General features: G+C 42.3%; 2 protein-coding genes across 2 annotated transcripts; one reads left to right on the top strand and one right to left on the bottom strand.

Annotated features, from left to right (window-relative positions):
- Window positions 1-13468: 13468 nt before the first annotated feature.
- Window positions 13469-17284, top strand: RPL7L1 (ribosomal protein L7 like 1). The gene is made up of 7 exons (XM_082282259.1): window positions 13469-13501; window positions 13643-13751; window positions 15372-15535; window positions 15707-15844; window positions 16072-16181; window positions 16354-16566; window positions 16824-17284. Exons 1-6 carry the CDS (start codon window positions 13485-13487, stop codon window positions 16560-16562), a joined length of 747 nt encoding a protein of 248 aa, XP_082138385.1. The 5' UTR covers window positions 13469-13484; the 3' UTR covers window positions 16563-16566; window positions 16824-17284.
- Window positions 17285-18539: 1255 nt separating this feature from the next.
- Window positions 18540-20233, bottom strand: MAD2L1 (mitotic arrest deficient 2 like 1; the record flags this gene model as incomplete). Its single annotated transcript, XM_082282701.1, has 5 exons — window positions 20138-20233; window positions 19818-19964; window positions 19614-19734; window positions 19187-19290; window positions 18540-18712 (listed from the first exon to the last, which is right to left on the bottom strand). The coding sequence occupies exons 1-5, from the start codon at window positions 20217-20219 to the stop codon at window positions 18540-18542; spliced, it is 627 nt and encodes a 208-aa protein (XP_082138827.1). The 5' UTR covers window positions 20220-20233.
- Between the last annotated feature and the right edge of the window lie 4137 nt (window positions 20234-24370).

Below are 24370 nucleotides of genomic sequence, written 5' to 3' on the forward strand. Positions count from 1 at the left end.
TACAAATCTGAAATATAATAATTTTTTTATTTTGCTTGAACTAAAATAATGATAAAAATAAGTAGGTTCATATTGCTGATTTTAACAGTGAGTGCCTAAACAGACCCCTTGAAAAAAAGGTTTTTACAAAGCTAAATTACTTCTGTAAGAGAAACAAAAGTGAAAAAAATAATTAGCATGAAACATACTTTTGTACCCCCACTGAACTTCCATTTTTCCTATTTTTGGTGCTGGCTGGAACCCCAGTACCTGGTATTTCTTTCCTATGTGGAATGTTTTCAGCAGCTCAGAACACAACAAGCTCAGGTCTCACCCCAAAAACTGCATTTCCTGCAAGTTGGTTCTTTCTCCGGTAGACCAGCTTTTCTTTGAATCTGAAATAATTTTCAGTTTCATTGCCAAGAATTAAATTAACCCTTGTGAAATGGTGCTTGAAGCATGTTTCAGGTTTTCTTTTCTTCCTTGAATAAAGAAATAGGAGCTTGTGAAGTATGCTTCAATCATGCATCAGCCAAATTATTTTTCAATTAACCATTTAATAAATGGCATCTTTCTTTTCATTTTTCATTATTTAGGGAGTGTAAGGTAGTTTATTTGTAGGTATATACATAGAACTTTCAATTACTTACTGGATATTTTGAATGTATCATATCTAAGCAGTAACCTGAGGAAAAGGTCAGTTAAAACAGTCATGATCTTTCAAAACAAAATATTTCATTGGAAGGATCCAGGACTGAGTCCTTGGTCATATCCAAACCAAGAGAGTAATAAAAAATATCTTCAGCTAGAAAACAGATGTTTCAACACAATTCTGTGTCACAGAAATGTTTGAAAGGGTTTGTTTTAATTCCTTGTGGAAACAAAAGCAGATTTTGAAGCCTTGAATGCAATCACAAGATGGATTTGTCCTTGGCCAGCTATGCACCTCAGCCTCACGCCAGGCGTTGCTGCTGCCCCCGGCTCGGCTTTCCCTGCCTGTCTTGTACTGGGTTTATACTGGGAACCAGTGCTCCCCACACCCCAGGGAGCAGAGACAAGCTTGTGCTTCCAGCTGATACTGGGGAGCTACTCTCCGTTCATCTCTTAAGCTGAGTTTTTCAGGCTATGAAAGAGCATTGGTAAGGAAAGGAAAGTGCAGGAAAGGTATCCACTGAAGAAATGGAGAGATGAGCCCTGTGAAAAACAGGGAAACCAAAGGCAGAGTAGATTGGGAGTAGCAGTGCAAATCACCCGTTCTGCTATCTGTAAAAGGGTGAGACTACTGTCCACAGAGGAAATAATCTGTGAAACTCACTCTCCCCAGGTGCAAATGGCTGTGTCACCTCCTGGCTGAGACCCTGCCCCAGCCCTGACACGTTCTCCCTCATGGAGCTCTTTGTATGGAGACCCTGACACATATGGGCAGCAAAACCTAACATAAGGCTGGGCTGGGTGAAAAGGAGCCCAGGCAGGCCTTTGAGTTGACCAGATAAAGACTTGCTCCTGCAAGCAGCCCTGCTGGGCCCCAGACATGGTCACTTCCACAGTCTTTGATCCACTCCACTTCCAAAGTCTTTGATCTTTTTCTTCTTTCCTATTCCTTTTTCTTTTCTCCTATTCATTCTCTTTTAATTTGTCCACCTAATCTATCCCCCTTTTCTCCTTTTTTCTTCCATGTTGTCACACTCTTTCTCCTCCTGTGTTTTCCATATACTTTCTTTCCTGCTCCAGTTTTTCCCTACATTCTTCCCTCAAGCTGTGACAGCTTTAGTTACAATGAGAAATGACATATTGTGAAGGTGCTCTATTTTCCAACCTCTTCCCATACTCACTCCGAGCTGGGAGCAAAATGTTCCTGGTGTGCTGCCAGCTGAACTTCTTGCAGTGCTACAAAGCTGGCTCCCTCCCATGCATGTACTCCAGGGATGCACTCCCACAGCACGGGCTTTTTGTCGGCTACTTCCTACATGGCTGGCCCTCTCTTCCCTTCCGGCACAGGACCCAGCAACTATAAATCAAACTATTTACACAAACTGTCCCTAAAGCCCAGAGGTAGAAATTCTATTTATCAAAACACACCTCTTTCTGGAGAAAATGACAAAAACCTTTATGGTATCAAAACATTTGTGTTAGTGTCTTATATTTATCATGGAAGTTAGACTTGTTGGAGACAGCAGCATCATTACTGTGTTCGCTCTTTCGGATGGGTTGGGATGAGGTTTCACTGGATTTGCATTTTCTTTCAATTTGAGGATTATATGGGGATCTAATATCATCTCCTCATGTTAGCCAGACTGTCTTCCTTACAACATATTAAGAAAATACTTTATTCCACTGCAACTTCTGGCCTCTTTGGTTAGCAGCTGTTCACAGCTTTTAGGACCGTAGGCTTGCTACTTGACATTTATTTGCAAAGAAAAGCAGATGCCATCTATTACCTCAACCATCATAAAAATTACTTAAGCCTTTTAGTGTGTTTTTCCAATTAATGCATTTGAAAAATACATTTTTTCTCTCTTAAATGCATTCTGAAACTGTGGAACTACTGCTGCTTTCAGCATTAGTCTGCAAACAGAAAAAAAAGCATAACATTTTTTGGGGGGGAAGGTAGGATAGAAACAGGAAATAGAACACGATGCAAACTCTTTGCTCATATGAATGCTAATTTGTAGCTTTAAATCATAAGATACTGGCCCAGTTTCTGTTCTTAAAATTAGATTCCCTTTAATATAAAGAGGCAGAGAGATAAAATGTTTCGTGGTGTTTGTCAGCACAGGGAAGGCACAAAGCTTGAGGAGAAGTGTTATATAACATGTCCTATAAACACTTCTGTATTTATAGTACTTTATTAGTATGTCTTCCTCCTTTTGCTGAGATTGCAGGCCTGGAGATCTATTCCTTACATAGTGGGTAAGCAGTGCTTTACCTCTGCTGTACAGTCAGGCTCTCCCAGAGTGTCCAGTTCTTGGCTATGAGCTCAGAGAAGAGAATTCAGTATCCACAAGAATCGAGTCCCACATCTTCACTGAGCTTTCTGTCACAAAAGCAGCTTTGTCTTTGGTGTTTAGATAGTTTGGGAAGAGTTTAACCATTTATCTCTGAGGAAAAGCACATACTAATAGTAAATACCTTACCCCTGGCTTTTTTTAAATTGAGTTTACTGCTTCAGGTGTGTTGTTTCTAGATATATGGTAAGATAAAAGAACATGCAAGCCAGTGGGAAGGAGCATTAATCTTCTCTTCCAGGCCGGGCTGTTGTCTGGGCAGGACCTGGAAGAAGATTCCTCTCCCATCTGCCCTAACAACACCACCCTTCCAGCTCACATGGGACCCTAAAAGCTGAGCTGGCAGGGGCTCCTGGCAGTGCTGCCCACAGATAAATATCCATCACTCCCTGCAACAACATCAGAGTGAGATAGATGTCCTCACTGTCAATGTGCCAGTTAGAAGTCCTTGTTTTAGCACAAACCCCACAAAAGTGGACTGTTCTAGCTTAAAAACTGGGCTGCAGACAGTGGTGGCTGAGGCAGAGGAGCAATTCCTGATTCCCCAGCCACTCACAGGTGGACTTGCAGAAATATCTTGCACAGATGCAGAAAAATCCTCTAGGAGTCATCTGTCCAGATCCTTTGACTGACACCCATGTCGTAGATATAGATACTCTTTCCTTTGGGATTTATTCTTTGGTTTCTAGAGCTGTTGGCACCTGTGGCCCTTACTGGCCTGGCTGCACGCTCTGTGCTGCCTGTGGCAGACCCAGATTGTGAGCATATGGTGCTCCCTGTTAGTCCTTTCAATTATTCCTTCACAAGATTCTGGCTGCCTTCTCACAGCCGTGTGCCGGCTCTCACACAGCTACTTGCAGTTCCTAAGGAACTCTGTGCCGTTTTAATTGTCCATTTTCTCTCATGAAATTCAGACCAGATGATGCAAATATATAAAGCGAGAGGATTTTAATTTGCTCACATTTCCAATATGCCTGTAATTAATTTGCTCTCAAACAGAGACAACAGTCCACAGGAGTGTGCTCAGACTTGAAATTTGGTTGCTGGGAAGAGATGGAGGAAGAAGCAGGAGCTGGGTCTTACTCTTATGGCCTTTAACTCCTGTGTGGAAAGCACAGGAAGTGAAGCAGGTCTCCCTGCACCAGCCCTAAGGGATTTGGATTATATCATAGTGGGTGAATGACCATGGACACCTTGTCTGTAGGCACAGTCTTCCCAACTTTTCCCATGTGTGACATGATGTCAGCACCATCCCACCCTACCAAGAGGCACAGCTTCAAGTTGGAGTATTGACTTTGAGGCCCTGATCATAAAACACAACAAAACCTTGGGTAACTAGGAAGCAATTCCGCTTTGTTCTGCAAGCTCCTTGGGCCAAAGGCCCTGCAGAAATGTCAGTTATTGTTTGGTATTATTCTTGGTAGAAGACGTGGGCAAAATCCTCTCAAACAGGAAGTTCTTTCATAGCTATCTTAGAGCAACTCTAATCACATTACATTTGCTGTCTCTTCAAAGATCCCAGATGCCTCTCTGTTCACGTTTAATGTCTGGATGTGTTTGTTATGTTGATGGTAATTTACTTGCAGAGCATAATTATAGGAAATTCCTACAGCTGGTGATAAAGTGCACAGAACTGGTCACCACAGCAGGTTTTTCCTCAGTTTCAAGTGATCCTTCAGTCATTTAGAGAAGTGGAGACCTTTCCTGGAGAAACAGAGCTCTTTGTCAATGCTTATTTTGTTGCAAAGATTTCTTAACTTGATGCAGTAACATGTGGTAAGTGAAGATGCATTTTTAGGGCTGCTTCTTCCACGCTTCCTTGGTCCGTTTTTGAATTTTCAGTCCCACTGTGGAAGCCAAGGATCATTTTCATCCTTGCCAGGCCTCTGTGGTCATCTGTTCCTTTTCTTGTTCTGCCCCCCACAAGAATTCAGGGTCATTTCATCTATGTCAGTGTGAAAGTGTTTCAAAATCTCAACTGTCTCGCTGTGCTGCTGGGCAGGCAAAGTGCAGATAATAAAGCAATATTAAGCCATAATCCAGTTTTAATGAGATTGTGGAAAAAATAATAAGAGGAGCAACTCTGAGACTTGGTACAACAAACATTTACCTACTGTGTGCAATAAATTTGTTCATTACGGGCTGGGATTTCACTGCCCACCTGTGGCGATGGGATCTTTGTGTTCAACTGTCATGTTGATCATGGGATCACCATGTTACATACACTTAATTTAACACAAACCAGAGCAGCTATTGTATTACAAATTCTCTCCCAAGAAAATGCTTAACTCAGATTTCAGTGAAATCAAGAGGCTAAGTTTCTCAAAAGTAGCATGATGAAAAAAGAAAAGATCCCAAAGAATTACAACCATCCCAATAAGTAATAGCTTTTTAAGAGTAAATAATTTCCTAGGCAAGTAATATATCGGTGGGAACATTTTTGCTTAAAGATTTAAGCTTAAGTTTTTCCTTTTTCTTTTTTATTTTTTTTTTTTTTTGGTCAGTCCTAATGAAAATGCTACTAATAAGTAAGTGTAGCTTAAAAAGTTCATTTTTACAGAATTAGCATGGGCCTCCTGTTATGTTGGAAAGAACACAAGTTCAGCACAAATTAAGTTTTGGGCTAAAGGGCACGTTTCTATTTTAGATATGCTTTAATAGCTCCCTATTAAATTAGTGGTATATAAACTAAGATTTAGCATAGTTCTATTTTTTATCCCGTTTTATAGTCAGCATAATAAAGATCCAGCACTTGACGACAGAAAGTAACGAAATACACACTGTCAGAACATGTGGCCAAAGCTGCTATTTCAGCTGAAAATGCATTTGTGGAAGGAAGGGGAGCTCTAGAGGAGTGGTGCAATTTCTGATTCAGTCTCTCCAGTCAATGCAATGTGAAATCTCTATGAAGTGCTCGGATACCAAAAATACAAAAAAATGAGAAGCTACTGGTATTTTTTAGGTACAAAAGCATGACTGATATTCTCATGTTTCATGAATAAACCTTCTGCTACAGATACCATGTTTAATTTCCGCCCAACACCAGCATTAGAACTGCAGGCATAAAATGGATTGCTAACAAAGCAAAACCCCGTCAGTTTCTTACCTATCCTCCACCTTCTCCAGCAAAAAAATTGGCATGGGTGTGTGCTTTGCATTTCAGAAGCCCAGTAATTCCCATTTAATGCCTTTAAACTGTTATATTTGCACCACTGGTAATTGTTTTTCTTAATATATTCTGGGCATGTGTCTTCCAAAGGATATGCTAAAGCAAGGAAAGAGATTTAGGAGATGGATGATAAATTATAGAAACCAAATAAGCATCTAAAACTTATTAAAATGGGTTAAGCTCAGGGGAACAGTAATTTAAGCACTAGATTTTAATAGAATTTGGAAGGGTTGAAAGGGAATATTTCACACCTTATAAGCAGCAGCCACAGAACCTATCAAGCATACAAACAACAAAACAGGTATTTCTATTCAAAATCTAGTTTAAAAAAAGAACAGGAAGAATGTTGTGTGCATTTTTGTGAAAGACTCTTAATGATCACTTAGGGAATAATGTGAAGAAAAGTTTTACTGTCAGATAGTGCAGTTTCCCAAAGGACTGTGAGGTGTGACAGGGGTTATTAATGTCACTGCTGCAGCAAGGGTGTGACATGTTTGGAGAAGTCTGTTAAAGATGCACAGTTCTTGGTCAGGCTTCTTTGATATAGTAAAACTTGTGTCATTAAGAGGGGGTGCAAGAAAGTGCAGAGGAATTACAGTCAAGCTAAAGAGACTATGCCTAAGGCAAAAACAGACAATAGACAAATACCTCATAGTTAAAAGTCGAGTGAAACTGAGAAACAAGTTAATAACAACAAGTGAGGCTAAAGCATGGCTGTCTCTGTTGTATGCTTGCTGTAACCCATCTGGGCTCTTCTCAGGAACAGTCCGTGATCACACGGACCATATGTGCAGCAGCATCTCAGCTCAGCGAGCTGCTAGTCTGAACTACTCATTTCCTTACAGTCAGTGGGGTTAGTTGGAGCCAAAGTGATATTAATTTTAATTAGGGTGAATGAAGAAAAAAATATTTCCATTTGTTCCACTAAATCCCCCACATTTCCCTTTTAGCTCCATATGGGAAGCCTTATATTAATTTTCCAGTGAATTTCAGTCTGTAGAAAGAGAAAGCAGTGGAAGTGCCCGTGTGTGCTGGCAGAAGTATCCACACTTCAAAGGTACATGTGATTATTCAGGAAGCAGCTTGTAGATGTGGTGTCTTGTAAACTGGAGAAGAGAATCAGCAACAAAAAAACATGTGCCCAAGAGAGCACTTCCACAGTGCAAATTCAGAAAAGCAAACCCTTAAAGCGATGTGAGGAATTCATGCACTATTCATCATCTGAAGTAATTTTATTGAAACCATCTGGTGGGTGATCCATAATAATAATATTAAAAGACCACTAAATGCAGGTGTCTTCAGATCATTACAAACAGATAACAGGGTTGCATTCCAGCAGTGCCTTCCAGGTTTTGAAGTATCCATGAAGAAGTGACCTCTTTAAATTAAATCCTTATCTGGATCAGAATGAAATACTGGGGCTACAGCGCATCCCAGGCTATACAGGTCTGTGCTGCAATGTAGTCTGCAGTTCTTAGGCCTCACTAGGATGTGGCAGCAATGTTTCCTGGCTCTTTCCTGCCCTGCATGTGCACTTTTTTCACATAGAAATCAGTGTACAAAGGGAAGGAGAGGACGGTGCCAGGGCCTGCCCTGCCAGGAGCTGGAAACACCTGTGGCAAATCCCCGGAGCTGAGCTCCAGCCCCAGCCTCAGAATGGGCAGCTCTTCCTGACCCACGTTCCTCCTGACACCAGAAGTAGGATCACATTGCAGCAGTGCATTCTGACAATCCATTACACTGCATCTTGTTATCTCTGTGCTGAATCCTGCAGATAACGTGTTTTCATTCAAGCTTATCTCCCAGAAAGGGAGCCAGTCTGGAGCTGAAGAGAACAAGAGATGGAGAAGCCATCATTTACCATTCTTTCTTCATATTAAAGCATTTCTGTATAGAGATTTCAAGATTTGGGAATTGAGTGAATTTGAAGGTATTCATCTCCACCTTCTGTCTAAAAGGCTGTGAGGAATGATTTTTCTTTGACAGGGAGATACTGAAACCTGAGTTAAAGCAATTAAATTATGAAGTCTGAAAATACATAAAGCCTTTCTACGTTAGCTGTATGGGGAATTTAGGAAGACTGTGAAAACACCTGAAATGAAAGCACCAGGATACACACAAAGTAGGTCAGGTTCTTCCCTCTGCCGCAGATTTAAGAGCCTTCTCTTCTTTGATAAAATCTACCTGCCTAATTAGCTCTGCCTCATCACATAGCACCAACTCTTACATTAGGCAGTACCTTGACAAAACTGGTTTAAAGAAAAAAATGGCGTGTTTTTGCTGGCATTTTTCATCTACAACTGCAGTGTGTCAGAAGCCAAGGAGAGAAATACTGTTTTGAGAATTAATATTTTGACAATTATTTGGTAATTTTAATAATTAACATTTGTTTGAAGCACACCTGCACCCGAGTGATTTATTTCACTGTTGGGTTTGTGTACTGGCAGGAAGAAGCTTATTCTTACTGTTAAAAAAATAGAAAAAAATATGATTAATCTTTTACTTTGTCTATACAACATATCAAAAAATGAATATGTGTATAGAAAATTGAAACTAGCAAGACAGGTTTGTTATCCTGCTGACTGGTTTAGAAACAGGATCTGGTTTTTCTTTATGAGTTCTTCCTAAGGAAGTCTCTTGAGTCAGAAACTCTCTCAGATGTGAAAACACAGCATCTGTTAGAGAAAGGCCTTGATCCTTCCAGGGGTTGTGGAAAATTCTCAGGGAAGAAGCTAGTCTTGCTGAGCCCAGCACAGAGAAGCAGCACAGTTGCTTTGAATTTCTGTGGTTTATTCCTGTTGAGGCACTCTCCTCACCTCATACCCCTTTATTCCAGGTGATGGAGTGCCCCAGTCTCAGCTGATTGATCACTGTTACAACTGGACAGTGATGCTACAAGCTGCTGGTACCAAGCAACTGGGCTTTGCTTGCTGCAGGTGCTCTCCACAGCTGTGGTCCAGGCAGGGCTACCTGGAGCTACACAGCTCCTTGATTTCCTTCTCACTTATTCCGCCTCTTCTCAGGTTTTTGGCAAATTTGCCTCATCCTTTTAGCTTTTAGGCAATGCCGATAATAGATCACTGCAGGAACAGGATTCATTTCTCTAAAGCTCTTTAAAGCCTGGAAAGGATGGACTTCAAAGGCAGGAAAATGGGATGCAGTGCAGGTGAACGGGGGAGAAGGGCGTGCATTCAGATTAAATGAGCCCTTCTGTATGCAGGCAAAGAAACAGATTTCTGGCTGCCTTTTCTAATGTTGTGCTATAATAGCAAGGACAAATACAAAACAGGATAGATCTCAGTTGAATGAAAAGTTTAAAGTCGAGATGATAGAAAGGCCAGATCCACTTGGGAAGGCAGGAGGTGGATAGGGATGCATGGCTGGAACGCATTAACTCCTCCGGTGGCTAAGTGGTCTGGGTCTTCACTACAAGTTCATGTGCTGAAAAAACCACGTTATTTGTTGTGAACCTGCCTCCTGCTACCTTCTTGCAAGGTTCCCTTCCTCTTGTGCTGAAAGAAAGAGGGAGCAATTATTCCAGCATTTATCATTTTACCGACTGTTTTATCTTCCCTCAGACACCTTTCTCCTAGCTGGCAGGTCCAGTCTATGTAACTGCTCCACAGATGGAAACTACTCCCTGTGTTTGATCTTCTTTCTTTGAACCTTTTCCAAGTCTGTCTTGCAGAAAGGTGAGCGGAGGTTGGGATGGGCAGATGGAAGAAAGATGACTGACCAAACCTGGAGCATCCAAAATGTGGGTGTGAGAGGCTACATTGTGGAATCAGAGTCTCTGCTTTGTTCTTTACCCGTTCCCTAATAATGTTCAATTACTCTTCTGTTGTGCTAAGCATTAAGCTGATATTTTTATCTATCTCTAATAATTCCAAAATCCTACTCCCAAGCTTATTATCTAGCCTGGAGCCTGTCATTTCATATAAAAATTTGTGAATCATTGCTGCACTTTTATTTACTGATTTTCATCTGCTGTCTCACTGCCTTAGCTCTCAGCCTTATAACATCTTCTGCTGCACTGTGAGGAAAATCCTGCAACTACCTCCTCCCTTCCTTTGTTTCTGCTGTGTGTAGGGACACAGCCCCTTTCTTGGGATAAAGCTACAGGTGACCACTTACATCCCTCGGGCTCTGTGTTTCCCTGCCTGGTATTTCCTGGCCAAATACCAATGCTCTGTACTTTTATCTTGACTGGGCAGGTGTCACTAGTAATTGCAGGCAAAATCAGATGTTCCAGTCAGAACTTTCCCTGCATAAATTACCAGAGAAAAAAATGAGAGGACCTTTATAGCCCTATTGTTGTGCACTGTCACAGCACTCAGGGCCACAGCTTCCTTCAGGGCTCAGCCTTGCTACAAACCAGTGAAATTACTCTGCTGTGATTTTATATTAATTACTGCAGGTAACTTTGCACTTACAATGTTTTAATCCTCTTCTGATTGCTGTTTCTGCTGAAACAACAGCTGCCTGTTGTTTGTCTAGTCTCCAAAACTAAACCTGCAAAAGGATTTTATGTAGTTGTGTCAGTAACCAGAGCCATAAAATAAAAGTAATTAAATGCTTTCTTTTTTTAAAAAAAGAGTAAAAGTCATTGTCCACCACCTACCACCATTGTATCAGAATCGCTGACATTTAGGACAGAGAGCATATTCTGTCTGTACAAACCATCTCCTATTAAGTTGTCTACACTGACATGATAAATTTCCTAATTAGGCTATTCCATTCCATCTCTTTTTATGGCTCCCCAGTCTGTAGTATTTTTATGAATAGTTTATGCTGTGGTGTACTTATTAATATGCTTCCACAACCTAAATGGCATAATTATCTTGAAGGTTCAATTTAAAAGTAATCTAGTAGGAAGTAGGATTCCCAATTACTGAGTGTGGGAAAGACTCCTATTCTGTTCTCACTGTCTTTCATCTCAGACATAACTGAATCGGTCTTTCTCCCAGATAAAATGCAGCTTTTCATCACTGTGGAAGAAGAAGAGAGGTCATGGAGACCTGTGGAGACCATACATAATGATGCCTATTTTTACCTCCACTTTTCTTTAAAGATACAATTAAATTTGTAGTACATTCAAATTGCAGACACTCTGTGTACTCTCTTGTAGACAAGACACAAAAATAAATTATTTTCATTGCTGTTTATTGTAATTGAAAAACCATTTTTCTATTTCAGGTTCATTAGCCAGGCCTTTACAAGTACATTGGAAGTAAAACAAAATTAATTTACATTTTAATTCTTACAACTGTTTCACCGTGGAACTTGTAAATAGGTACCACTACTCTTTTAAAGAATGTCAGAACATTCTGACAGATCTAAATCTGTAATTTAATATTTATAACTTAAAACTCCAGATATAATTTCCAGGGACAGTAACTGTGAGTAGTGCCAGGGGTTTATTAGTAGTCTGCTTTTCTTCCAGGGAAGTATTCACAGTAGTTATTGTCAAATCGGGCTTTTGAAACTGGAATATTTTCCATTAATGCTGGTAAATTAGTGGCACTAAAGAATGAACTGTTTTGCCCCACTCCGATTTTTTTCCGAGGAGACACAAAAACAAGTTTTATTTTTTAGCTTTTACAATTTGACATATTAGGTGCCACTAACTAAGGGTACACACCTGCGTTAGTCTCATCCACGTGTCTTCATTATACCCAGATTGCTCCTTTTGCAGTGAATTTGCAGGATTTCTGACAAAAATGCCCCTCTTAAGGAAGCTTATTTTGAAAAGAATAAACCCATGCATCTATCCACAATGTTTTTCAAAAATATGAAATATTAGACTATGTCCATATGATTGCTATTTCCATGAAAGAAAGTCTTGGATCACCCAGCTTTTCTCTCTATTAATTATTGTTTTGCATGTGTGTATGGAGTAGTTCCTGGGCATCTTTCAAATCATGTAAACTTTTTCCTTAAAAGATCTGAAAATGGGCATAATTTAAGATCAGAAGATACTTCCCTTATTAAAATATTCCCAAGATTAGATCATTGTTTGGTGAAATAAACAAAATTTAATTTCTTTGGCTTCTTTTATAGGGAATTTATTGCAGACAGATTTCAGACTGGGGCATGGTTCGATGATGAGAGTGATGGACTTCAAGCTCTTTTGCTGTTTTGAGACTGCACGCAGTGTCAATAAAGATTTTGTGGGATTTGAAGTTAATTTAATGGGGTTTTATACCCATGGAGTGAGAAAACGAGGCAAGAAGTTTCATGGACTTCTGACATTCCACTTCATCTCCTGACTTGGCTTTTGGAATCGGAGCCCTAAAATCTTGCGTGCAGGAGTTCGGAGTGCTGAAGGCCGGTGTACAACAGGTTGCTGTCTAGGAAAATGAGAACACTTTCCTTGGGTATCCCTGCAAACAGAGATATTTGAATATCCATTCATTAAAACAATATAACTACTGGTTAAAGTTTAACGAGTCAGCCTAGGAACGCTGCTGTGCTGGGCAACATCTCATAGCGACAGCGCTTCAAATATTTACTTATGTATTGTTTCTTTGCCATTAATAATGGAATACCTAAGAGTCTGTTTGCATTTCCCTCCTGTTAAACAAAGCATGTTCATTTGTAGATTTAAATGGGCCACTTTTTCTGTTGTCAGCTACCAGGGACTCCAGCTATTTTTATAAGTCAGGATAAAATGTATGTAGTTATGGATTTGTTTCGGTGACAGTTTCAGATTATTTATTTCTTAAATTCGTTGCTTTGCGTCTCATATCTAAAAGTTGATGGGGAGCTGGGTTTGCTCACCGAGGGCTGTGTTCTTCGTGGTATTTGGGATCGAGTTTCTAAACACAGAAATTCTAGTTTTCGGCGTCAGAACAGAAGTGGGCTCATTTACAGTGTTGTAAAGGTTTGCAGCGTCACAGAGACGAGCAACGAAACCCGGGCACCACTGAATCTTCCAGCAAGGCTGTAGCTCCCAGCTGGTGAGAGTAAACGGTGAATGAAAATTATTTCAGAGTGTAAAGGCACATATCCCTCCTCTATCCTGCACGGGGAATTGGATGCAGCACACCAGGAACACAACCCCAACACCATCCCAACTGAGCGTGAGGCTCTGGCACCACCTGCGGGTGACCCGGCTGTCGCACCGCGTGTCCCAGTGTCCGCTCCTCCCCAGTGCCCGCAGCGTGTGGAACGCGCTGGGACAGCGGAAGGCCGGCCAGCAGCGCGTCCCTCCCCACCGGGACAAGCGCTTCCCGGCGCTCCGCGATCCCTGGCAAAGGCGAGCGGCGCCTCAGGAGGAGCGGCCATGGCCCCGCCCCGCCCCGGCGCATGCGCGGCGGCGGCCCGGCAAGATGGCGGAGCTGGAGGAGTGAGTGCGGGAGGGAGGCGTGGAGGGATTGCGGGATCTGCCGCCATCCGCGGGCACCGCGCGGCCACCGGGCTGGGAGCGGGGCCGGGGGCGGCCCGGGGGCTCGGGATGCGCGATGTGACCGGGTTGTCTCGCCCGCAGGCCGAGGCGGCGGATCCCGCTGGTGCCGGAGAACTTGCTGAAGAAGAGGAAGGCGTACTTGGCCATCAAGGCCACCCAGGCCAAGCAGGCGCTGCTCAACAAACGCAAGGTACGGCGGGTCCCGGCAGAGCCTGGTCCTGCAGCCCCAGCTCGTCCTCCGGAGGAGGGAATCGCAATCACTTGAATTCGTACGGAAGTGATCTGAGTGACCGGCCCCCTCAGCGAGGGGGGGACGCCCGAGCGCTGCGGGTGGGCAGGGAGCATCTTCGGGGTTACCTCCGAGGGGAGCCTGAGTCCCTAAACACTTTCTCCGTGTGTCTCTGAGCCTTGTAAAGAGGACAGAGTTTTACAGGTTATTATACTGAAACAGAAATACATGGAAGACTGTGAGTTGTGCCTGTGGATCCGTGGTGGTGAGCAGGTGTTAGCAGCCACATGCGGGAAACTGCACCGCCGCTGAATTGTCAGTGCTGCCCTGAGAATTCACTGTCTGAAACCACCTTTGCATTGTAACCCTGCATGGAAAGTGTGCTTTTCTGAGGCTGCGTTTATTTATCTGTTAAAGCAGACACAGGTCGTCATGAAGCCTTTTTTTTCGTGTGGGGTGGCACATGTTCTACTGCAGACACTCCCTGTGCACACTGCCTTTTCCAGACCGGCACAGCACAGCAAACCTTTCTAATTCCCGATTTGAGACCTGCTGTGCTGTACCTCAGCTAATACAGTAGGTGTTTGTCTTAAAGCTTTCCCAGTGAATCTTTTTTCTATGAGATTATATGCAAAACTCCTGCCATTTCTGTTTAATACCGTGTTTACATTTTTAAAAGCATCAGTGGCTTGCTGTATTTCCAAGGTGGAAGTGGAAGCATAAGTAATAATGTTAAATAACCACTCCATAAGATTCTCATTAGAAAAACTATCTTAGTGGTGAGACTTAGATTAGGTCTGCCTGCTTTGAAAATTCAAACCAATTTCATGGGTGATTTACAAGATGAAATATAACAGAAGACACATGACATTAGATTCCTTAATTCAAAATGGCCTGCTAATTTAACCAGTAGAGTATCTTGAATATAATTGTGTAATGCTGTGCATTTTCAAGTCCTGTTCATCTGAGAAAACACTATGACTTAGGTGGATGTACTCATTTCTAAATAAAGGAGAAGCCTTTAAACATCTTCTCAATTTAAAAAAGGAGGTTTACATTTTCCAGTAATAATGAAAAGACTTTTTATCAGGTGAGCCGGATGTTCTCTGTTTAAATTAGCAATACTTAATAGTTACTTGAATGTTTGAATTTTTGGGGTTTTTTTTGCATGTGTGCCTGTATAGAAAAGGACTTTAAATGCAGGTTTTTTTCTGTTGGAGTGTATTTATGAGTCACACTAGGGTATTGCTGTAGCATCTGTTTTACCTAGATGTTGTTTCTGGCTTTCCCAGCCGTTGCTGAGCTGTGTGTGTAGCTATGCCTAGAAGTATCACGGGTCTTGCTCTGTTTTCCCTAATTTATATTTTTGTTCACTGTTCATAAATAGTAGTTGTGTGTAAATTCATGTGTTGTCTCTCAGTTCTGTCTCCCTTGGGCTTAGATAATCAAATTTATTTTCTTCTTACTGCTTCCAAAGATGAAAGAACATTGTTCACTACTTCTGCATTTCATTTGGCCTTTCAGATACAAACTTCTGAGACTGTTGGGATGGGTGATTCTTTCTTTTCCTTTTGTCTGTAGCAGCAGAAGGGGAAACAGATCCAGTTCAGACGCCTGGAGACCTTTGTTCGGGATTCATGGCGCAAACGCCGGGATGACACCCGGCTGAGGCGCATGGAGCAGAGGCCTGGGCAGGCAGCGGCACCTCAGGAGAGCAAACTGGCCTTCGTCGTGCGGATTGTGGAGTAAGGAACTTGCCCTGCTCCTTCCTTTATTGTTGCTAGCCTTTGTTGTGTCATTTCTATGCCAAGGCAGTGGGATCAACCCAGGCATATCTCGTTGTGGGTGATCTGAGGCCTTTTGTTGCTGTATCAGAGAAATGTGGTTACTAATAACATTATTTTTTTCTGACTCAGTATTAAGGGAGTGACTAAGAGGGTGAAAAGAGTGATGGAGTTGCTGCGGCTGAGGAAGAATTACACTGGGGTATTCGTTAAGCTGAGCCCGCTGTCGCTCAAGATGCTGCGGATTGTGGAGCCTTATGTGGCGTGGGGGTATGTACCCCTCCTGGGGACTTGGGGGTCATTGGATTCTCCAGCTGGTATCACAGATCCATTACTTCTCCAGTAATGGTCAAAACGTAATCAACTTTATATCTAAAACTTTTCTTACTGTTCTCAACATAACTTGGTTACTTCCCCACCTCTGCACAAGGAAGTGGGGTGGGGCTTCCCTCTGCATCGTGTCTCTCTTACAGAATCTGATTTTTGTTTCTGTACAGGCAGCCTAACCTGAAATCTGTACGAGAGCTGATCCTGAAACGGGGCCAAGCCAAGATCAAGAAAAAGAGGGTGCCTCTGACAGACAACATGCTGATAGAGCAACATTTAGGTGAGGAGGTGGAGGAGAAAATTGAGGAAGGAGTTAGGTGTTGAGAGATCACAGTCTGATCTGAGAGGGTGGGGAGAGACAAAATCTTCCCAAACTGGAGGACTGGCAATTCTGGAGCAGCATGAGGAAAGGTGATACAGTTGGGCATCTCTTTTTTTTTTTTCTCCTGCAGGGGGCTGTGGTATTATTTGCTTGGAAGACCTTATTCATGAAATCTACTCAACTGGCAAGTATTTCAAACGAGTCACCAGCTTTCTGTGGCCCTTCCATCTGTCAGTGGCTCGCCATGCATCGCGGAACAGAGTGGGTTTCCTCAAGGAGATGGGCAAGCCTGGCTACAGAGGGGAAGCAATCAACCAGCTCATCCGTCAGCTCAACTAGTCAGGTGAGCAGTGCCTGCTGGGTTAATTTTGAGTCTTACCCTTCATTCCCTTTCCTAAGGATAAGCAGACTGCCATTGGAGATGAAGGGGGCTCCCTTGTTTTGATTGTCACTCTATAAAAGTGATCTCAGAGTAGGAGAAGCTAATCAAGAGTGTGGGTCCCCTTAGGAATCAGCACATCGTGCTGGACACCTCCATGAAGGCTTGGTTCCTGGGAGATTAATATGACTTACTTTTACTTTTTTTTTCCTATTCTGCAGGGTCTTTGTGAGAAACTTCAGGATCTATGACCTGTTCCTTTTCACATGTACCTTTCACGGACATTATTTACATGCAATGATCTACTACTTCTCTTGACTGCTGGTCCCTCTATAAAAGAAGAAATACAGAGATGATGATAGAGATGGACTTCGGGCTGGGCCTTCTTAAAAAAGAAGATCATAAATTCCGTTTGGTACAAGAATGAGCTTCTTGGAGCAATTTGACTTTTGCATCTCTGTAAAATGAGGGTTTTTTATGCTCACTATTGCAGACGTCACTCTTTGAAGTACGCCTGCTTCTAGGGGTGAAGAGATAGTGCAGTCACAATTGTGCTGACAGGCAAAAGAAAACACCAGGTATTCTTCTGTTACTGCAGCCCTAGCAGTGAATAATGTAACTTTTTAAGTACCTAGATTGTATTTATTTAAAAAAAATACGATTTTTGTGCTCCTGGTTTACAGAGGACTGCGTTTTTTACTTCCGCTAGATTGGGACTGTTGGAGAGAATTATTTCCTGGAAATAGGAAAGCCCAGAAAGGTTGTAATACAGCTGTGGGGTGGGGTACATGCAATTGATGTTTTTAAAATAAACTTCTGAAATTATATATAACAGAAAGTCCTACAGTACTGCAAAAGAGTGTAAAAAACAGAGTTTAACACTCTGGCTGGAATGAATTTAGTGAAGGAAGTGAACAAAACCGTGGAAGAGTCTGAAAGTTCCAGAGTTCCAGTTCTAAATCCCTAATTTCTTCCACTACAAAAATGGGTAAGAACACATGAAGAGTCCAGTGCTGTTTAACAAATACGGAAGGCACTGTGCTTAATCATTAGGGCACTGACTATTTATATTGTTACTTGAACTTACGTGGGGGAAACTGTTAATCCATTAATGGATTTCATATGGACTCCACACCATTTGTTTGGAGACTTAGAGGATAAGTAACAACACAAGGGGGATGCCTTTTGGGTGTTACTTGCGTGACAGTTACAAACTAGGATGTAGCATTCATAAAATCCTCTGAAACACAAAGTACTGCAGACTCTGAATTAGGGCACTATAAAAGTCGAAGCTTTATTCTGTAAAACGAGTACAAACATAGAAAATGCTGGACAGACACTACAGACATACACAGACTTAAAACAACTCTGTCCCCACAACTAGAGCCCAGTGGTCATTATAGTACAAAGGTTCATGTATTTAAAGTTTCCATGATGAACAGCTGCTTCCATTGTAGTAAGGTACAAGAATTGTTTGGTTGATTCATTTTAGGGCTATTTCTGGTAATAAAACAGCCCAGGCTTTTAACATGAAAACTGGCACACTAGAAATGAGATTTGTTTTAGTTGCTACAGAGAACTTAAGCCTGCTAACAGAATGCAGCTTAAAATAATTCTAAAATATAAAATTACAGGATCTGAACACAATTCTAGCAGCTAATACTAGATTTAGGCAGGTTTTCTAGCAGAGGCAGTGGTTTAATTTAGCTCATACAGTAAAGTAAGAATTGAACTATCACCATGAATACTTTTAAGCCTCTTTAAAAATGATGCCAGCTTAATCTAGTGTCACATTATCAGACAGGCATGTTGTCTTTTTCTCTGTGTCATACTTCATCAAGAGGACAGTAATGATGGGTTCATGGCTTAGCTGCATGATGAACAGAAACTATACAAGGTGACAGGATATTTACACACACAAAACTTCCCCCTGCATCTTAGGGAACAGAATCCTTTTTGTAAGCCACCGTGGTGTTGACTTTGTGGATTGTGGTAGTGAAGGAACGCAGCCGAACCTCTTCTGAATTGGCTATGAACTGTGGTCCTGACTCTTCCCACTTTTCTGGCACTGCCAGATCTTTGTCTGTGTATATCAGCAAGTCAAAGGCACCTGGGAGCAAGGGAGAACAAATTCACCATAAGGAGATGATGGAGGGTTTGAAGTGCATCTTCTGGAACTTGAGACAAGGACCAAGCTTTTCAGAAGTTATAATAGTTATGTGGAAAAAAAATAGTTAAATTATATTCATGTGAGGCCATTTTAGTTTTCTCAAGTGAGTGTCATAAATTTTTTTTTAAACATGTTAAAATGCTGTGGAGCTGAGCTCTGTATAACACTTCATATGAACAAATTATTCACGAAAGCTTGCATTCCTTAGGGCATACTAATTTGCTCAAGTTTGCTAAGACACCCCAAGCTCTGTCCTGATCTCAGTCTAACAAACTGCTGTCTCACAAATGTGATGGTACACGATGTGTAATAATTAAAAAGCCTCAGAAAATCAGAAGATCTCTTGTAAAGTTGGAAAGTTACTGAGGTTTTTCAAAAGCATTTGATTTCTTTCATGCAGTTCAGAATACTCACAGGCAGATTCCAAGAGTGGCAGGAAGGTTACTGTGGCAGTTATTTGTCTGATGACAGAGCGAATTTCATCCTGAATTGCCTTCTGAGATTTCTCTCGTGGTCCACTGGAAAAATAAGAAAATTCTGGTAAGAGAAAAACCTTCTACTGGGCTGATAGTTTCCTCTGTAGTTCTCTTTGTTAAGCTCTGTTAGACTGTTTGCTACAGTATTTTTAGAGTAGTAGTGACACTTTTTAAGTCCTTAGAAAAGTTAAGTGATAACTGGTCTCCCTCTATTGTTTGTGTGTTCAGTCATATAATGACTGGTTTGCAGACAGAGGGCAGGGCACTAAGAAAGGTTTGAAGAAACGAGTCTCTGGCATTAATCCTGTGCCTGCACTGGTACTCGGGACAGGCAAGAGCAGGAGTGGAGGGACCGTGGTACTCACTTGTCATCCTTTGCAGTTTTGTCACACTCGATGTCAAACTGCCACCGCTCCAGAACCTCGCTGCTCTCGATGCTGGAGATGACCACCACCAGGCGCTGCACGATGCACTTGTACAGCCACTCTGCAAGAAGCCACGGCAGTCACTTAGAGCGCGAGGAACAGCGGCAGGGACACCGCAGGGAAGGCCCCGCCGCCGGCCCGCACCTTTCATCTGCTCCGTCACGTTGTTGAGGTAGTTGGCCAGCTCGGGGTCCGTGGTGACCAGCAGGGTGAGTCCGTACTTCTGCACGCGGGTGAAGGTCTCGGGGGGGTAGATGCCCCGCTGGTACAGGATGCTGTTGATTCCATAGGCTGCACGACAGAGAAGGAAAGGGAGAGATGTTTACCACACCCCGCCACGGCCCAGCCGGCGGCCATGACGCCCCACAAGACGCGGCCTCCAACCCCCTCACCTTCCCTCCCCTATCCTTCTCTCCCTCCCTCTCTCCCAGCGCGGTCCCTGAGATCCCCCGCAGCCCCCTCACAGAAGAATTCGGCGACGAGCTCTGCGCTGCCGCGCAGGGTGATGCCCTGGTGCTCGCGGCCGAGCTGCTGCTGCGCTGCCATGGCCGCCGCTTCCCCGCCGCCCGGTTCGAATCCGGCCCCGCCCCGCCCGGCCCCGCCCCTTCCCGCGCGCGGCCGCGCTGAGGGGGCCGCGCGCCGCCTCAGGCCACCCCAGCGGCCTTCCCTCTGGGAATCGCGGTTCCCTGTGCCCCTTAAACGTGGAAAACGCAGGGCTGCAGCCTGTGCGGTCCTGCGGCTGCCTGGTGGGAAGGGAAGGTTTTTTCCCTCTTGTTAAACTCCCCGCCAGCTCCCGGTGCCGCTGCGTCTGTGGGCGGGGCTGAGAGGCGAGCGGAGCGGGGGTGGAGCGAGTGAGGAGCTCCGCCATGGGAATGCTGTGGGGTGCTCGGTTTCAGCGTTTGCCTAGGTGCGTTCGACCTTATCAACTTAAAAATATTACTTTCCAGGTACGAATTGAACAAAACTTAGTTTATTGGGGTTTTTTGGTGGCATTCACGATGTAAATCATTGAAATAGCTATTTCAAATAAAAATATTTTGCAAGCACTGTGAAGAGGCAGGTGGGGAGAACCTGGGAAAGCAGAATGAAACAATGTTTCCTTCAATCCATAGTAACACCTGAAAAAAAAAAAAAAAAGGGTTAAGAGCCATTTGGGTTGTTGGTCTGCCTTGGTGAAGGGAATTTGCTACTTGGTCACACAACTTCAGACCTGTTACTACAGGGAGACCAAGGAAGATGTTGCAACCAGCAGTGGCTGTCACCTGGAGGAAGCTCTGGCAGAGGTTAACAGGTAAGAGAGACTGAGCAAAACGGGTAAATGTTGAAGTATGTTAATAATACGAAGAGGGGAAGTTACTGTCTGCTGGGATAGTAACAAGGTGGCCAGCTAATTGGCTGATAAAATCAATTAATAGGCAAGAAGATGCAAATTAATGGATTTGCTGGGCACAGAAGAGCTGCAAATGAAATATTCCCTGAATGTGATTTTTCCAAAGCATTATCTGATATTATCATCTAAGGCATACCTGTGTAAGATACCCATATTGCCCTTGAAAGAAACAAATTGAACAGTCTTAAAATGAAGTTGCACTCAAAACAGAAATATTTATACTGAGGATAAAAACCATGTGATCATTACACAGTGCAGTGGGCCAGCTGTTAAGAGAGTGAATTGATGGTGTGAATGCTTATTTTGTTGTAATAAAACACTTTTTCTCAAAAGCTAAGGCTTTCTCTTGGTTCCAGTTTTTGATCCAAGAGGAAGTATGGTTTGCCTCAGGGTTCAGGCTGCTGTGATTAAAACAAATGGTATAGTCCTGAAGTCATGTGCTGAAGTTCCGAAACGGCCTGAATAGTTTAATTTAACCAAGGGAAATTTATTCTGGGTCTTGTTCACTAGTGATTGTGTTATACATAAGTCTTCTCAATAAAATATTTTCTGAGTAAGAGTGGTGTATTTCCAAGGCTGTGACAATGGAAGCATTTTTCATCCAAAGCCCAGCTTTTGGAAGTTGGATTGCTGTGAATATGAGCTGTTTTGCTTAAAACCTTATGTATTATGGTGCTCTTATTTATCTATCCCAAAATCATCTCAACCCTCTGGGGTTTTTTCTATACTTGGCTCCTTGTCCATTTTGCTTTTGGAGAGCTGCTCATTTTTGTGATAAATAAAAGATCTTGAAAGCATGAGACCAGGCAAGAATAGTAGAGCTTTCAATTAATATTTGACATATTTCTTCTCTAGCTGTCTTACTGTTAAAACCAGATAGAAGAAAAGAATTGAAGTCATTCTTGGTTTAACCAAGTTAATGTCCCTGTGTTTCAGTCTGGATGGTTTGCACACACGCCTGCTCTTGGTATGATCAGGTGCATACGTTTATCAACTACAGACTTAATTGCTTCTTCATTACTTCTCACAAGATTCACCTGGCAGGCACTGAGAGATGTTGGTGGCTCTAAATCTTCCTGCACCTGGCACCGTATTTCAGAGTTTTGGGTCACGTCTCCATCCCCAGTTCTGTATTGTGGTTAGCACTGGTTTTTGCCCTGATGTGCTTCCCTCTCCCCCATAAAAAACCCCAACACCTTTGCATTTTGTCTGTGCTGTAACTAAGCTGCGGTTGCCACCTGACCATGGCCTGGCCAGGGGTGATGGGGACAGGCACAGATGTCCTTCTGTCATGTTCCTGACCACACTCCATAGCCAGTGCCTGTATTTTGTGGTTAGAGAATGTCCAGAGGAGGCAGGAGGAAGGTTCTGGGGCTCCTGCCAGGGAGACTGCTGTGGGTTAGTGGCTGATTTGTGACAGGCTGCTTCCTGACCAACTCCGAGGGACTCTCACGAACCAAGATGACAGGCTAAGTTATACGTTCTGGCACACCAGGAGTTGGCTATCCTTGCTTTAATTATCTCATGATAAAACCTTCATTTTCAGAAGGAATGTGAAATCCTAGCTGGATTTAATTTAGGTCTCTTACAACTCTTCAGTCATTGTTCCGTTTCTCAATTACAGCTTGATGTTACAACACAATTTTTTTGATTCTCATTCTGTGAAAGGAAATGTTTCCTATTTAGCTTGGCTTTTCTGCAACATTTAATGATTGTTTCCCCATGGCAATTGTCAGTAAACCATGGGCAATCCAAATCACTGGTATGCCTTCATTTCTTTTTTAAGGCAAGCCAGGTCACATTCCCATAGTCATTCAGCACACTAGAAGACATAACCCACTTGTAGAGTTCATTCCCATTATTTATTTCTTTTTTAACCTTTGGGAGGATATGGACAGGTCTCTCCAGCATAACAAAATAGTCTGTGAAATGAAAATTTCAACAGTCTTTGTAACATTAAAGTTTGCAGGCTAAGTAAGGGTACCTCCAGTCAGCTGTCAAAATAACCATAACATTTCTTTTCAAGTTGGCTAATCCTACTTTTTAAAACATAAAACATGGAATATTATTACAAATAGCAATGCTGTGTCCTTCACCAAAGGCAATGAGAGTAGTGCAACTGTGAAAGACTGTCTTGAGCTTTAAGTATTCATGAAAAGAAATGGATATTAAAACGAGTCACTATGGGCCAATAATTTGCACTCTAACATCTAATATGATGAGTAGGCTTCCCAAAGGGACTTCCTTAATTTGGTTTTGAACACCGTGTGGCAATTTTTACAGTTAATTTTCTGAATGTGTTTTGAAATTAAAATAACTCGGGTGAGTACTTATTTCTTCTATAAAATGAATGAGATTTGGTGTTTCTTTACTTAAGCCAATGTTAGAACTCCATTTAGCCTGAAAGTAGCTACATTCTGGTAGTGGCTGCCTTGTACAGTGAAATATCTTTTTTTAGATTTTGAAAGTTTTGAAAGCTCCTTTTGTAGAACATAAAATGGTATATTTTTCTTGGTTTTTTGGTTTTTTTCTTTTGTTCCTATTCCCTGGACGACCTGACATTTTTCTGAAGGATACAGAGGGAAAAAAAAAAATTCAGATGGTTTTACCTCTTAACTACCAGGAGATGGCAGCAGGCACATGCGTTATCTGCACCTTTTCAATTTCGGCTTGCAGTACAGCGAGTTGGTTTTACTGTTGCATACTTTAGTCTTTCGCTAGTTTTAAAATCATTGTTCCTGAATGAAGGGAATTTTTAATGCCCAGTTTTTGTGTTTACCTTGGGTTGCTGTTGCACTAAAGACAATTTAACAGATGAATGATTATCTTTAAACGTTTCAAGTGAGGATAGGAATCCTGTTTCAGAATTGGGATTCAGGATTTAAATGAGGTTTTTGTGCCTTGAGAGCTCCTTAGTGCTGGATGATGTCATGTTACACCGGTAACAGGTATGTGAAATCCACTGAATCCAGCTCTTTACAACTTAATCCCCTTCATTACTTAATCCCCAGCCTGAAGGCTGATAGTTTGAAAGGTGAATGGTAATCCAGTTCATTTTAGCTCCTGTCACATCTGAAGTTTTTGTATTAATAAATCAATGGAAAACTAGGGAGTTCTCAGGTAGCTTAAATTTATTAAGCCAGTATTACTGGCAGTTTAGCTTTAAGTTCAGAATGGGCCTTCTTAAGTACCCCGGAGCATTGGTTTATCATTTATAGGTTTATCAGCAGAGACTTTTGGTGGGTTATCAGAAATTGAGGGGCAAAAGGGTCCTGAAGATTGGTAGCACAGTAAATATGCCTTGGTA

This window comes from Coloeus monedula (genome assembly GCF_965178545.1).
Source record: "Coloeus monedula genome assembly, chromosome: 5".
In the NCBI taxonomy this organism is placed as follows: domain Eukaryota; kingdom Metazoa; phylum Chordata; class Aves; order Passeriformes; family Corvidae; genus Coloeus; species Coloeus monedula.